The sequence below is a fragment of the Numenius arquata genome, chromosome 24 (assembly GCF_964106895.1).
Source record: "Numenius arquata chromosome 24, bNumArq3.hap1.1, whole genome shotgun sequence".
Taxonomy (NCBI): Eukaryota; Metazoa; Chordata; class Aves; order Charadriiformes; family Scolopacidae; genus Numenius; species Numenius arquata.
Genome location: NC_133599.1, coordinates 2,687,436 through 2,700,370, shown reverse-complemented (window position 1 = coordinate 2,700,370; position 12,935 = coordinate 2,687,436). Strand labels below are relative to the sequence as shown.

The following is a 12,935-nucleotide window of genomic DNA, read 5'->3' as shown; positions in this document are numbered from 1 at the left end:
CAAATGTGTTTTTCCATCTGACTTCAAAAGCCTTTGGCTGCGAGTCGTGCTGATATCCCGGGAATGAAAGGCATTGTTGTGGGGCTGATTTATGCTTTAAGTACCGCTGTGCTCCTGCCCGCATTGATCGCATTTCCAACCACTGGTAATTTGTATTACGGGGTCTTTTGAAGAACCTCAAGAAAGCTCAAGAAAGGAGGAAGCTCATCATATACCAAAAACCCTGATCTCCAAATGTCTATAAAACCCATTACTCTAAAAATTCTTAGAAATATTTTTTCTCTGGCGTAGGAAATCCCATAGGAAGTGGTGGGCTCTGTGCGTAGATATGTGCGCTTATTTACAAATGCCACATTTATCTTCTCAAACGTAAGGGTACAGTACGGGAGAGGATGCCTGCCTTGCTGGAGATGCTCATTTACCACCCGCCAGCACCGCAAGGCTGACCCGGTCCTCTGTCTCTCCAAAGTAGAGAAAAGTCATTTACTGGCATCATGAAAACAGACTAAAAATAGCCGGTTTCTATGGCTACTGGGGCTGGGAGACTCCTGAGGAACATGTCTGGGTAGGTCCCTTCGTGATGAAATCCAGACAGTGGGATAAAAGAAAAGGACAATAAAAAGAGGTTTAGTGCTTTGAACCTCGTTAGGGAGATGCTGCAAGGACGGTTCTGTGCCTTTCCCTCCGCTCGGTCGTTGTGCGCTTCTGCAGGGATCGATACAGGTTTATTAGGGGGGAATTAGGCAAATTTATTGGAACCAGCAAAATCCCAAAGCAAACACTAAAATTTAAGCGGGGCTGTGTTGACTCAGGGCTTCCTCAGCGTGTGCCCGCTGTAACCCCCTCTTTGCCTCCTTGTGCTTGTTGCGTACCTGCTTTTGCATAGGGTTGGGTCTGAGACACGTTCGGGAGAAATCTGAGTGTTGGGGTCCAGTCCAAGCTCATCTCTGCATAATTAATATTTTTGTAGACACCTCAGTACACAGACTGTCTCTCTGGATTTATACCAGCATAAAACAAAGGTTGAGTTTGACCCGTATCTTTACACTTGGAATAAACTCCAGGGCAGTGGTTAATCCCCGGTGGTTGAAGTCCACGAGTGCATCGCTCACGGGGTCACCACGCGTTACAGGGGGGACTGTGCAAAAATAAAGTTACATTCCAGAAATACCCTTTGTGTTTCACCGACTTTCTTCTTTTTTTTTTTTTTTTTTTTTTTTTTTTTTTTTTTTTTTTTTGGCCCAAAGATAACTCCGAAGGTCCTCACCAAGGACAGCACCGGGGCTGCAAACCCTGAATTCAGGAGGCTGTGCTGATGTGCAAAAATAGGAACAGAACAAGGTCAGCATTTTTCCAAAGCGGCGTGAGCTTCCCCGTGCCCACCTGGAGCTGCCTGTGACTGCCTGCGCTCTGTCCTCCCAGTAACCTTCTGAAAAACGTGGTGTTTTGGGGCAGCCACAAAGACCGGTTGTTTTTGGAAGGCAGAGGCGAGCAGGGACAGGCTGGGAGGATGGAGCCGGACCGTGACCCTGCAGATTTTATCAGGCTGCCCTCGGTATTTCTCTGCGGGATCCCCCGGCGCTGGCGAGCGGGAGGGCAGCGGGTCAGCACGGGAACGTCGAGCAGCTGGGAAAAAATCCTGCCCTCGCAAGGGAGAAAAGGTGGTGATTTTCAGATGATTGCTGAAAAAAAAAGAAAAAAAAGGCTTTTTTTTTTCTCTTGGTTCCCACCTGGGATGCAGAAACTGCCCTTCCTGTAGCAAACACAGCACTTGTCTTAAATCCAATGTGCTACGTCAAGCTGATGCTCACGGGGCGCTTGGGTGGAAGCCGTCCGTTCTGCTGCAGAGCATCTGCCTCGGGATCACCTGGGTTATTCCCCGGTCCTTTTCCCCATCTCCAGCAAAAAAAACCTTTAAGAACGTCTTACAAGACGGGAGTTGAAGCTGCAGCTTTTTTTTCTTGGCTTGCCTCCTGCAATTTGTGCACGTACCCTTCCAGCTCACTGCACAAACATTTCTTCATCTCCAGCCAGCGCGGCGCGAGCTCCCCTGGCAGGACCACCTCCCTCACCAGCCCGTCTGCGAGGGGGGCTGCACCCCGCGCCCCCGCACACGCACGCCTTGGTCCCCAACCCGGCTATTGTCATGCAAATAAACATCTGTAGGCTCCCTCGCTCCCAAGTAAGCCAATATTTACAAAGGGGCTACACTGCCGGTCTTGGAAGCGAGCCTGAGGCGATGCTCTGCTTATTTTGATCATTAAAACTGATTTTTTCCCGACACTCCAGCATCACCCTTGGAACAGGCAGCTCCTCTTTTCAGACGATGTTACTTCTCCATCCCGTGCTCGGGTGTCTCTAGCTGCTGCCAGCTTCACTCCAGCCCTTTTGCACTGGAGGAAAAGCTTGGGGTGCACGGGATCCATGGGACATCCCCCCACCAAAGCCCCAGCAGGGATCTGGCCAGGGCAGCCCACAGTGAGAGGGGCCACCCTCCTCCGTGCATCCCACCACCCGCTTCGAGGGAAGCTGGATGGTTTCCTTCATGTAATAGGATTAAAGAAGGATTATTGCTTGGGCGGGGGGGGGGGGGGAATAAATACATCTTTTGGGAGCAGGGCTCTCTTCTTCCTGAGGGGGGATGGAGGTGGAGGCTTCCTCCATGAACCCCAGGAGCCCTTGGTATTGTAACGAGGGGGTTGCAGAGAGCTCTGCCATGGAGAGGACAGCTCACATCTCGCAGACTTCTACTGCACCCTTTACCCCAAGGATGCTCCTGAGCAGCCAGGACACGGGTGGTTTTGCAACCTCGGCTTCAGGGTCAGCCATGGGGGGTCCCTGCGCCTCCCTTCCTCTCTCCAGAGGGTGGAAAAGCCTTGGAAAAGCACTTGGAAACCACTGGACAGACAACTCTAGCTTATAGCTCATTGCCACCCACATTAATAAGATTTATCTACTAGGGTATCGCTCGGATCCAGTTGCTTCTGGAGCAGAGAAGCGAAAGCAGGGTGGAAGAGTCAAAGGCGGGGAGGGCAAGAGGAAACCCTGAACAATAAGCAAACTCCTAGTTTAAAAATGCCGGGGGTTGTGCAAACGTGGGGGAGAGAGGAAGAGAGACGGGGAGAGAGCATTTGTACCGTGACAAGAGCTGTCAACTTCCCAGCCTTCGCAGTCTCAGAGGCATACGCTGCCCTATTAAAATGCTGCCACTGGAAAGAAAGGAAAAAAAAAAAAAAAAGAAAACAAAACCAAAAGAAAAAGAAACCCGTTTGCTTTTGCCCACTGCAGGATTGTCAGTGGAATCTGGCCGGCTGGCTCGGAGGGACGAGGGGCTCAGCTCCGGGCAGGTTTGCTACAGAAAAGCAGCAGGCTGGAGTCTGGTGGGAAACAATGCGGAGATGAAAGACCTTCAGCCGTAAATCTAGAGGTCAAGTCATTATGATGGGGGAATCAAAAAGCACCACAAGCCATTTATGAACACAATAGAGGTCAATCCAGGAGCAAACCATTTTGCTCGGAGCCGTGGTGGAAAACATATTGTTGCTTTGAGAGCTACATCCATCCAGGGAGGTGGGAAGTTCTCTTTTAAAATAACTCTAGCTCGAGCGCTTGAACATTCATACTGCGCCTGGTTCATCTGTCGTGCTTTCAGATGCACATAGAACAGGTATGGGTGAGCCTCTGCCTGTCCCGATTCTATGTGCAATTTTCATTACACACCTGGACAGGGAACCCCTCAGCGGAGATGGGAATATTGGAGACACGGGGAAAACCTGATCAGGCACAGAGCTGCGTGTGCGGTGCGTGCACAGCGTGTGCACCGTATACATCATGTGCATAGCGTGTGCACCATGTACATCATGTGCACAGCATGTGCACTGTGCGTGCATCATGTACCACGTACGCTCAGCACACACAACACGAGCACAGCCTGTTCCCAGCAGAGCTCCCAGTTCATCCCAGACCAGCCTGGGGGATCCCCACCGCAACCGGGAGCCCCTGAAGCACCATCCCATCACATACCAGCCCCATCTCCAGTCTCCAGGGCTGCTCCCAGCGCAACGCCGAGCCTCCACCAACCACGAAACATTGGAGCAGCCCTTCCCTGCACATCTTTCACTGCCAGACCGTGATGGATCTGTCATCCAGCAGGTTTAGCAGCGGAGGTTACACAGTAATGAGCTGGGCCAACCCCCCCTCAACCCCTCCGTAATAATTTAGCTTCTGCAAAGCCTGACTGAGCAAAGCTGCCCATGATTTTCCCCAAACCTCTGCTTTTGAAGGTCTCTCTGGAGCTCGCCAGACTGGCCCCAGCTCTCCACGCTGCGCTCACAAAGGTGATGCCTGCTCCGATCGTCACTAGCAGGGACCCAGCTTGTGTCCCCCCCAGGAATGGGGCATCCTCAACCAAGCCAAAATTTGGGTGCAACAGCATTAACCTCATCCCCCCTTGGTACCTCGGCGAAGCAGCTTCCCATGTGCTAAGTAAAAGATTGCTGCAGCCCCAGAGGAGACATTAGAGCCGGCACTAAGCACGGTGTTTTCCATCGATCTCCACGTGCCAGGCTGAAATCTGCTGAACTCGGTGGTGACAAATGACAGGGAAGCCGGACTGCTCTCCTGGCTGTCCCCTTGCCAGGCACCTCACGTGCCACCGCGTGCCCTCTCCTGTGCCAAAACCTGGAGCCCAGCTGGGAAATACCCAACTGGGAGCACTGTACCGCTGGATCCCACAGCTCACATCACTTGGGCTTAAAAAGGGGAAAAAGCGAAGTGCCCCGAGCTTCCCGACCCCAGGGTCTGGCACACGGAGACCATCACAGTCCGTGCCCCCGTGTCCGGTCCCAGCCAGCTGCCACCTCTGAGCCACATCCCAGCAGCACATCCCACACAGTCGCTGCTTCCCACCCAGCAGAGAGGATTTACAGCTCCTCAGCTTCACCTCGCATTATTGGTGCTCCTGGCCAGGCTGAGGGTTTTTGTGCCAAATCCTTTGGATAAGAAAATAAAATAATAGCCGTGTTGGTTCTGGATGTTGGCTGGGCCAACAAATCTCCTCCGAAGGGGAGCTGTCAGCGGCACGTACAGCTCTGTTTGCCGAGCGCGGGTCTGCTCTGGGAGCACTGGGCAAATCCTGGAAAGGTCGAGCCAGTTAATCACGGGGGGAGGATTTGTGCTCATCCCCTGCAGTGGGGGGTCCTTGGGGGTGTCAAGCTGCTCAAGGCGATGCCCCCGCCATGTTGATGAGCAGCAGGGATGGCTGTCCCCGAGCATTCGTCCTTTCCTAGGGGCTGTCCCTGCTGCTCCCCGGCACCTCTTGCATCGGGGGCATCGCAGCTGCTGGTGGCTGAAATAAAATCTGGAATGAGGTAACTCGGCACTGAGACCCCCCCAAACCTGGGGTGGGGGGGGCCTGGCTCCCCGACAGCCTGGGGCTGTTTGGAGGGTATCCGAGACCCCTCCGGGAAGGCACAGCACACAGGGAGCTCCTGTATGGCTTCAGCAGTGGGTGGGAAGGACGCACAGACGCGATGGGGGAGAGAAGGGGACCGGGGGGACAGCCACGTGGCACAAGGAGGATGCTTGACCACCACAGGAGGAGACAGTGGCAGGAGCAGGACTAACCCTGGGGATTAGATCGCCCCCAGGCTCAGTGGATCTCCATATGGAGAAGGGAAGCACGGTATGGAAGAATCTAAAGATTTCTGCTCTGGAGGACGTTTGTGCTAGAAATGTCCCTGGAGTGAATCTCAGGTGCCCCGAGCTCAGGGATTTTGGCCCATTTGACAAACAAGAACAACCTCCTGCTGAGCCTCATGCCTCAGGTGTGCAGAGGGTGGGGGTCACACACTACAGTGTCCCCCAACCCGTGGGGTGGGAGCTCCTGGATCGCACCAGGAGCAGCATCCGAGCAGAGTCGGTGTGTTTGGTGCCCCCAAAACACTCTGGCGTGCTGCACCGCAGGACAAGTGGCATGGAGAATGATTTCTTGGAGTCACAGACATTTGCTTGAGACAGACTTTAAAAAAAAAAACAAAACAAGCCCCAAACCAGCTTGTTTTTTATGTTCAGCCAATTCTGCAGCAGCAGGACAACTTACCAGCCAGGGACCAGCCTCTCCGGCACTACAACTCCAGGAAGGACAAGGTCTGGCCCCGGCTTTTGAAAACCCCTCCAGGCCTGTCTGTTGAGACTTGTTGGAGCAAGGGCAGGTTGACTCGCTCAGGAGGGAAATCTTTACCCGGCTTGGACCCAGGGTCCCTCCGACAGTGGCTGCTCGGGTCCCCAGGGCTCCGTGCCCGGCCAGGCTGGGTGTCAGGGGGCAGAATTGATGCAGCACCTTGATAACATCCACAGCATCTGCTTCTGCCTCTGGGCAAGGTCATTCCTGTGCTCCGGCTCTCCCCCAGCCACGCAAGTATCTGGGAAGAGGGAGAGGAGAGAGAATGAGAGAAGCTGCAGGATAAGTGTGTTAGAGCAGATTAACCAGCTCTCCCCATGCTCTCCCCGTCCCGCTGCTGCTATCGATGAGCAAAACCATTGCTCAACCCTGGGCTCCCCTGCCCCTGCCCCATCCCAGGCACATCATCCCAGCCCCCTGAGACACCCCAAGACAGTGCCCACAGAGGGTGATGCCCAGCAGGGAGCTGGTCCTTGGAGAGGTGAGAAGAAAAGAGGCAGCAAATGTCCCCCCCCCGGCAGTCCCAGCATACCGAGGGGAAGGGGACAGGGTCCCAAGGCAGGGCTCAGCGGGGCACACACACGAGTCCGCTCCTCACACTGCCGTCTCCTGCTCCGCACTGGACGCTTCTTTCTTCCTCTTCATCTTGCAGAAGCCGTGGAGCCCGCAGAAGCAAGCAAAGGTGAACTGGGGCATCCCCTGGGGCAGGAGAGGCTCGGGAGCACCCCCAGGAGACCTGGATGGGGACAGAGAGAGAGGAGTCAGGGCAGCTCCTGTGGCTGTACAGGGGATGCACAGGCAGAACCCCAAAATCACAAACTGGAACATCCCCCTTCTCCAGCGCACATCTCCCTTTCCCCCTCCTTCCCCGCATCCCAGACCCCCAGCCACGCGCTCCCCAATCCCTCACCCAGCGAAAGACCAACGAGGAGATTAAAACAAACTCCCCCACCCTCACTCCCCAAACTCCTCTCCTCAAAAGCAGCGAACAATCGGGACAGACGCGGGGACAGCTTGCAGGGCCCGGTGCGGGGAGGTGGGGTGCCCTGGGAGCGCCCCGGCGCGGGGGCAGCGCCAGCGGTTCCGGCACAATGAGGCACAGCTGAGAGCGGAGCTCACTCCCTTTGTGTCCGTTTCCAACGGATAAAATAATGCCCCAAAGCGCAGCCCACATTACGGCCCAACAGCTGCAAAATGTAATTATGCAAATGAAGGTCTGTTTTTTTTAAATATAAATAACAAATACTCGCAGAAATACTATGAAGTGAAACCTTCATTTTCTCCCTGCTTTCATTTTTAGCTTTTGTACAAAGATGACCGGCAGGTGACCAGCTCTGACTTTGCCCCAGCAGAGGTGGTGCTGGTGCTCAAAGGGAGCCATACCCGGCCCGGACAGAGCCGCGCTGCCCAGCAAGCCACATCCTCACCACCACGGACTGTCCCTCCTCCAGCCGTGCAGGGAGCGGAGGGACCGCAGCACCCACAGCACAGCCACTGCCTGGGGCTCCCTGCAGAGCCTCAACTCGGCATCTGTTCCCTACCAGCACCAGCATGGACAGGGACCATCTCAGGGCCTCAGTCTACCCATCTGTGAAATGGGCGCAATGCTCATGCTGTTCAAGGACTAAGAGGACATCTCAGTGTAGGGGACACTGTCACCTCCCGAGGCTCACAGCCACCAACAGTAGCAAAGAAAAGCGACCCCCCCACACAATAGCCGAGCACTGCTGAGAGCCCCCAGCATGCTGCCTGCAGAGTTGGGAGCAGCCCTAGTTCACAGCAGGGACAGCTGGGAGAAAATTAACTACAGGGAAAAAAGCCAAAGCAGGTGGGGCCCGTGGACCCCCATTTCTCCAGCGGTGATGTTGCAGGGAGGGGGGGGTGATGCCACATCCCTGCCTTCCCGCTTTCCCCCTTTCCAAGGGGCCCAGCATTTAATTCACTTCTGCCGCTGCCCCCCCCCCCCCATCTCCCCAGCCATCTGGGTACCTGTCTAGTAGCTCCCAAATTAAATAAGGCTACCTCTGGAGCTCACAAATAATGACAACAGGCGCTTTAATGAGTCTCCCGTTCTGAATGGCTTCTCAGCGTAGCGGCAGGTCTCCGCGTCCCTCTTTGTGCTGCTGCTTTTTGTTACCAGCCTGAGAATGGGATCTGGGAGGGAAGGGCTGGTGTAGAGGGGCTGTAGGGGGGGGGCAGCCTGCTGGGGTGGGGGTCTGCTCACCTCCCGGCCCCTGCGCCCTCCCGGCTCTGCACAGCTCCAGCAGGGAAGGAGAAGAAGCCTCTGGGAGCCGGCACCCCGGTTTGGCTCACTGAGTCTGATTCAGCACAGCCAAACCCAGATATATAGAATTATAGAATCGTTTAGGTTGGAAAAGACCTTTAAGATCAAGCCCAACCGTTAACCCAGCACCGCCAAGTCCACCACTGAACCATGTCCCCTGGCAAACACCTTCCTCGCCCGCACAGGGCTCCCACCCAGAGCCGTCCCCGCCGTTGAACACTCTCCGTATTAACCTGGCAAACCCCCACCAGACCTCCCAGGCAGCCTGGGCTGAGCAGCTCTTGGTCCCCGGGGGTGCCCATCCCCGCTGCCCCGTGCCACCCTGTGTCCCCCAGCCGTGCCCGGCCCATCCTCCCTCCCCCTTCGCAGACACAAAGCCACCCCGAGAGCCTGGGCGGTCCGGCTGGGACCCCAGCGTCCATTAGGGAGCTATTGATATATTTAGAGGAGCTTGTAACGTGGAGGCTTTTCAGGCTGACCCTCTGCCTCCCATTCAGGCAGCAGACAATGATGAATGAGCCCCGGAGAATAGAGGCAGCCCAGCTGAGGCTGACGCTCCTGTTCTTCTTGAAAAGGTAGAAAAAGGATCCTGAAGGAGCAAGGAATAATTAAAAAATAAATGAACTGGCTTGGGCAGTGATGACAGAAGCCCTGCCTGATTTGCAAGGGCTGGGCATGCTTCACAGACCCACGCTGCCCTTTCTTTTCAAGGGAGAAGATCCTTTGGATAAAACTCCACTGCAGCAGAGAAAATGCGAGGAGCATTAAAAATGTAAAGCTAGAGAATTCTCTTTAGTCAACTGCATAACCCCAGGCCGTGTTTGTCACTGTCACAGTGATGAATTGGGAGCTGTCTGAAATCAGCATGCTCACTTTAATAATGTCACTTTCCCTGAGCCCTAAAAAATGTCTTTCTGAACCAGCTGGACAGAGTCTATTCCTTAGCCCGGCAATTACCCATTTCCCTGGGCCTCGCTGGGCAGCGCAGCTGAAACGGGGAGGCTTTGGGAGGGGAGGTGGGTGCAGGCAGGGGTGCGGGCAGGGGTCAGAACAGCCTTGCTGCAGGGACAGGCTGGGGCTACCAGGTGACACCGGTGGCCACCGGCCCCAGGGAAGGGATGCTCAGGCACCGGGACCACTCATTTCAGCTGGTTTTCTTACCCTGCCCCAGCTTCACTCTTTCTGAGAAATGCCATTGAATTAACTTTTAGCTACTTGGGTGGAAAAAACAACATTAAGTTTTGCATTTTAAACCCTGAATTTCAAAGCTGCCTTTTGCCGCCAGCGCGTCGGGGTTTGTTTTTTCTTTTTTCCTAGGAAATGGGATCATTTGCAATGGAAATTGGTCCCGTATTTTTGCAGAGAACCAACTGGAATTAAATCATTTGTAATGAAATGTAGAAAAGTTCCCAGAAATTTCATTTCATTTGCCTTTCATGATAGCTAGTCTGTCCACCTCTACAGCCAAGATTTGCAGGAGTGACTGATGATTTGGGGATCACCAGCCTGGTTTTCTAAAATCTGCAGAGCAGACACCGGCAGAAAAGTCCCCCGAGAAGCACTGGGGCCGCAGCGCTGTGCTCATGGGACTCGCAGGGACTTTCTCCTGCAGGATGGCAGCCCCCAGCATGGAGAGATCCTTCCCTGGGACTTTTGGTCCTTTCTTTTTCAAGCATCAGAGATGCAGGTCCCACATCCCTGGGACTCACTGAGGGGACACAACCCCTTTCCCACCCTCCATCTCCCCCTCCTCCTCACAGCCACAGGATCCATCCAATTTAGCTATTTTTCAGCCAAGCTTCCAAAACCATTATTTCCTAGAGTTGCTTTTTATTTTTTCCCCCCACAAACCTTGTACATCTCGCTGCTTACAACCAGACCTAAGATAAAACCAGCTTCAAAGCGGTTTCTATAATGAGCAGCAGTGCATTAGAAACCCAACAACAGAGGAGACGAGACCGGGATAAAACTAACCTGAAAAGAAGCACCATCCCTTTAAGGAGAGATAATGAACGGAGAAGCTGTTGCTTGGCATGTTTGCAGAGAATCGCTAATTAAAACATCGCTTCTGTAAAGTATGCTGATCCCATTGATTCTTCCCCCCACACAGTTAATTTGCTGCTAGGAAGGCAAAGTCGCAAGGGTCCTCATTATAAAAATTTCACTGGCTGCAGCTAATGGTTGTAATTAATAGGTGCAATAAATTTCAAATGGGCAGCCAGGGTGTTCATTAGCTGTGGGCTGACTCAGCACCGGTGGCCTCACCAGTTACTAAATAACCCATTTCCAAGCAGACGGGAGGAGGAAGGTGCTCAGTGGCACAAGCGGCGCATCCGTAATTCCCCGCCGAGAGCAGAGATGAATAAATAATCCCCGGCAAGTCCCGGATTTGTCTCTTTTTTTTTCTTTTTGTCTCGTTGGTGAATTGTCCGTGCAAACCTCCTCCAGCTCTCGGCCAGCAAAGTGGGGGCAGGTTTTTCTCAAAAGTGCAGCCGCAGCCAAGTGACCTGGATTTCGTGTGGGATCAGCACTCGAGGAACTGAACTCTCTGATGCAAAGGGCGGGTAAATACCCACGGATAATACCACGGAGCCAGGCACGGATCAAACCCCGGGGAAGCTGTTCATGCAAAGCCCAGACCCAGGTCCACCTGGTGGAGATGTGAGCTGCAGCGTGGTTTTTAACGCCTCGGTCCTGCTCTGGGCATCCTGCACGAGGGCTGAGCTCTAAAATCTCTCCCAGTTCCCGCTGAGCATCATCCCCTCCTTAGGAGGTCCCACTGCCACAGCCCCGTGTGTGCACCAGCCCTCCCAGCGGCCACCAGTGAGGCGCTGGGAATCCCACTGTGTCCCATCAGGGCTGGGTGCTGTCACAGCTTTGATTAAAAACCCCAACTTTTCAGTTCATTATCATCTGGCTGTAATTAAAATATTAATAATTGGCACTCTCTCCCTGAGTTCTCTCCCGGGACCAGCAGCCGTGGGGTGGAGGACCCAGCAAGAAGCTCTTCCCGTGCACCACCAAGGCTGCACGGAGGAAAACCCCATCCCTAGACCCATGTGGGCAGCAGCAGGGAGTGACCCCAGCCCATGAACTGGGATTTGGGATGAAGTCCCCACTTGCCCCAGTGGTATTCAGGACCTGGCGCCCCGTGCACGAGCCAGCTGGCCCTAACACCCCTGCAAGCCGAAATCACGGCTGGTGCCATGAGGGACATCCAGGGGCCGACACGGCACCGCGGGGGCTGTGTCAGGGCATGTGGCTGCGATTTCCCCTCCCTGCGGGGCAGCACGGGACAAGCCTGTGCCTCACCCTCCGGCAGCTCCGGGATACAGGAGCTCCACACCCAGCTCCCGGAGGAGCCAGGGATGGTGGATGCCTCATTCATAAACGGCAGTTATTATCTGTAATTAGCGGCTTGTCCTGCTCTGCACATTCGCTCCCATGCTCGGGAAGGACCAGAGAATGCTGGAAGGGGTCCGACTGCTCCAGCATCTTCTTTTGCCGGGTGCTTTTGGAGACGGAGCTCCCCAGAAGGACCTTTGCAGCGACTCTTCTTCGAGCTCGCTTCTCCAAACCAGGGATAGGATTTCAATCACTGCCTTTGTAAAAATGTGTGCCCAAGTTCTCTAAGATGCTTTGAAAACGCCAACCTGATCTACTGTTTTATTTAACGCTGTGAATGTTTTATAAGGACGGCAGGTGAGGGTCTTTGCTTTGCCCGGCCCTGGGGGTGGGCACTAATCGCAGCCGCACGGGGCTGCGGGCAGAGGCTGCGCTAATTGAAAGGTGGCTGGAGCTGCTGCTGGGAGCTGGATGCCAGACAGGCTGAGCTCACCTGGTGCTGGCAGCGTCTCCTCTTCACAATGGACCTCTTCCAGGGGTCCCTGCCAATGCCTTCTGCACAGCAGGGCTTTCATCGAAACACTTGTCCCGTGCGTGTCTCCCCCCTTGCTGCCTGCAAGCCCCTGAGGATCAGACAGGCTGAAAACCACCAGGCAAATCTCACTGCTTAAGCCCTTGTGCATTGCCGGGGGGGACAGGAGCTGGGCAAACAAGGGCAAGAAAGAAAGAGATTTGGCAGAAAGTCACCGGCTCTAGCTCCTGACTGCCAGACGCCCCCACCAATGTGCCCACTCGGGTTCCTCCCATCCTGGCTGCTCTTGGACCCAGCACCGCAGAAACCCAGTGGATCGTGCTCTTTGCGTTTCTTCCCTGCTTAACGCCTGCCTTGCTAAAAGAAAAATCAATGGCATAAAGGGTAGTGAGAGCAAGTCTCGGGGGTGGAGTATCTCGCCAGCTCAGTGCAGACAGGCTGCCGATAATCCTGCTCTGAGCCGTCTTGCCCAACGGCCACCGAAATACTAGTGGAGGCTGCTGCCGCTCCAGCGCGGGTGTTGGCATCCAGAGCTTAATTTGCCTTAAACTTTGTTGTTGTTGTTGCATTTAATAATGTCAGCTTTTGCCAAG

General features: G+C 54.4%; 1 protein-coding gene across 1 annotated transcript; it reads right to left on the bottom strand.

Moving 5' to 3' along the window:
- Window positions 1-6,775: 6,775 nt before the first annotated feature.
- Window positions 6,776-6,877, bottom strand: BLACAT1 (BLACAT1 overlapping LEMD1 locus). Its single transcript, XM_074163206.1, has one exon. The coding sequence runs from the start codon at window positions 6,875-6,877 to the stop codon at window positions 6,776-6,778; it is 102 nt and encodes a 33-aa protein (XP_074019307.1).
- Between the last annotated feature and the right edge of the window lie 6,058 nt (window positions 6,878-12,935).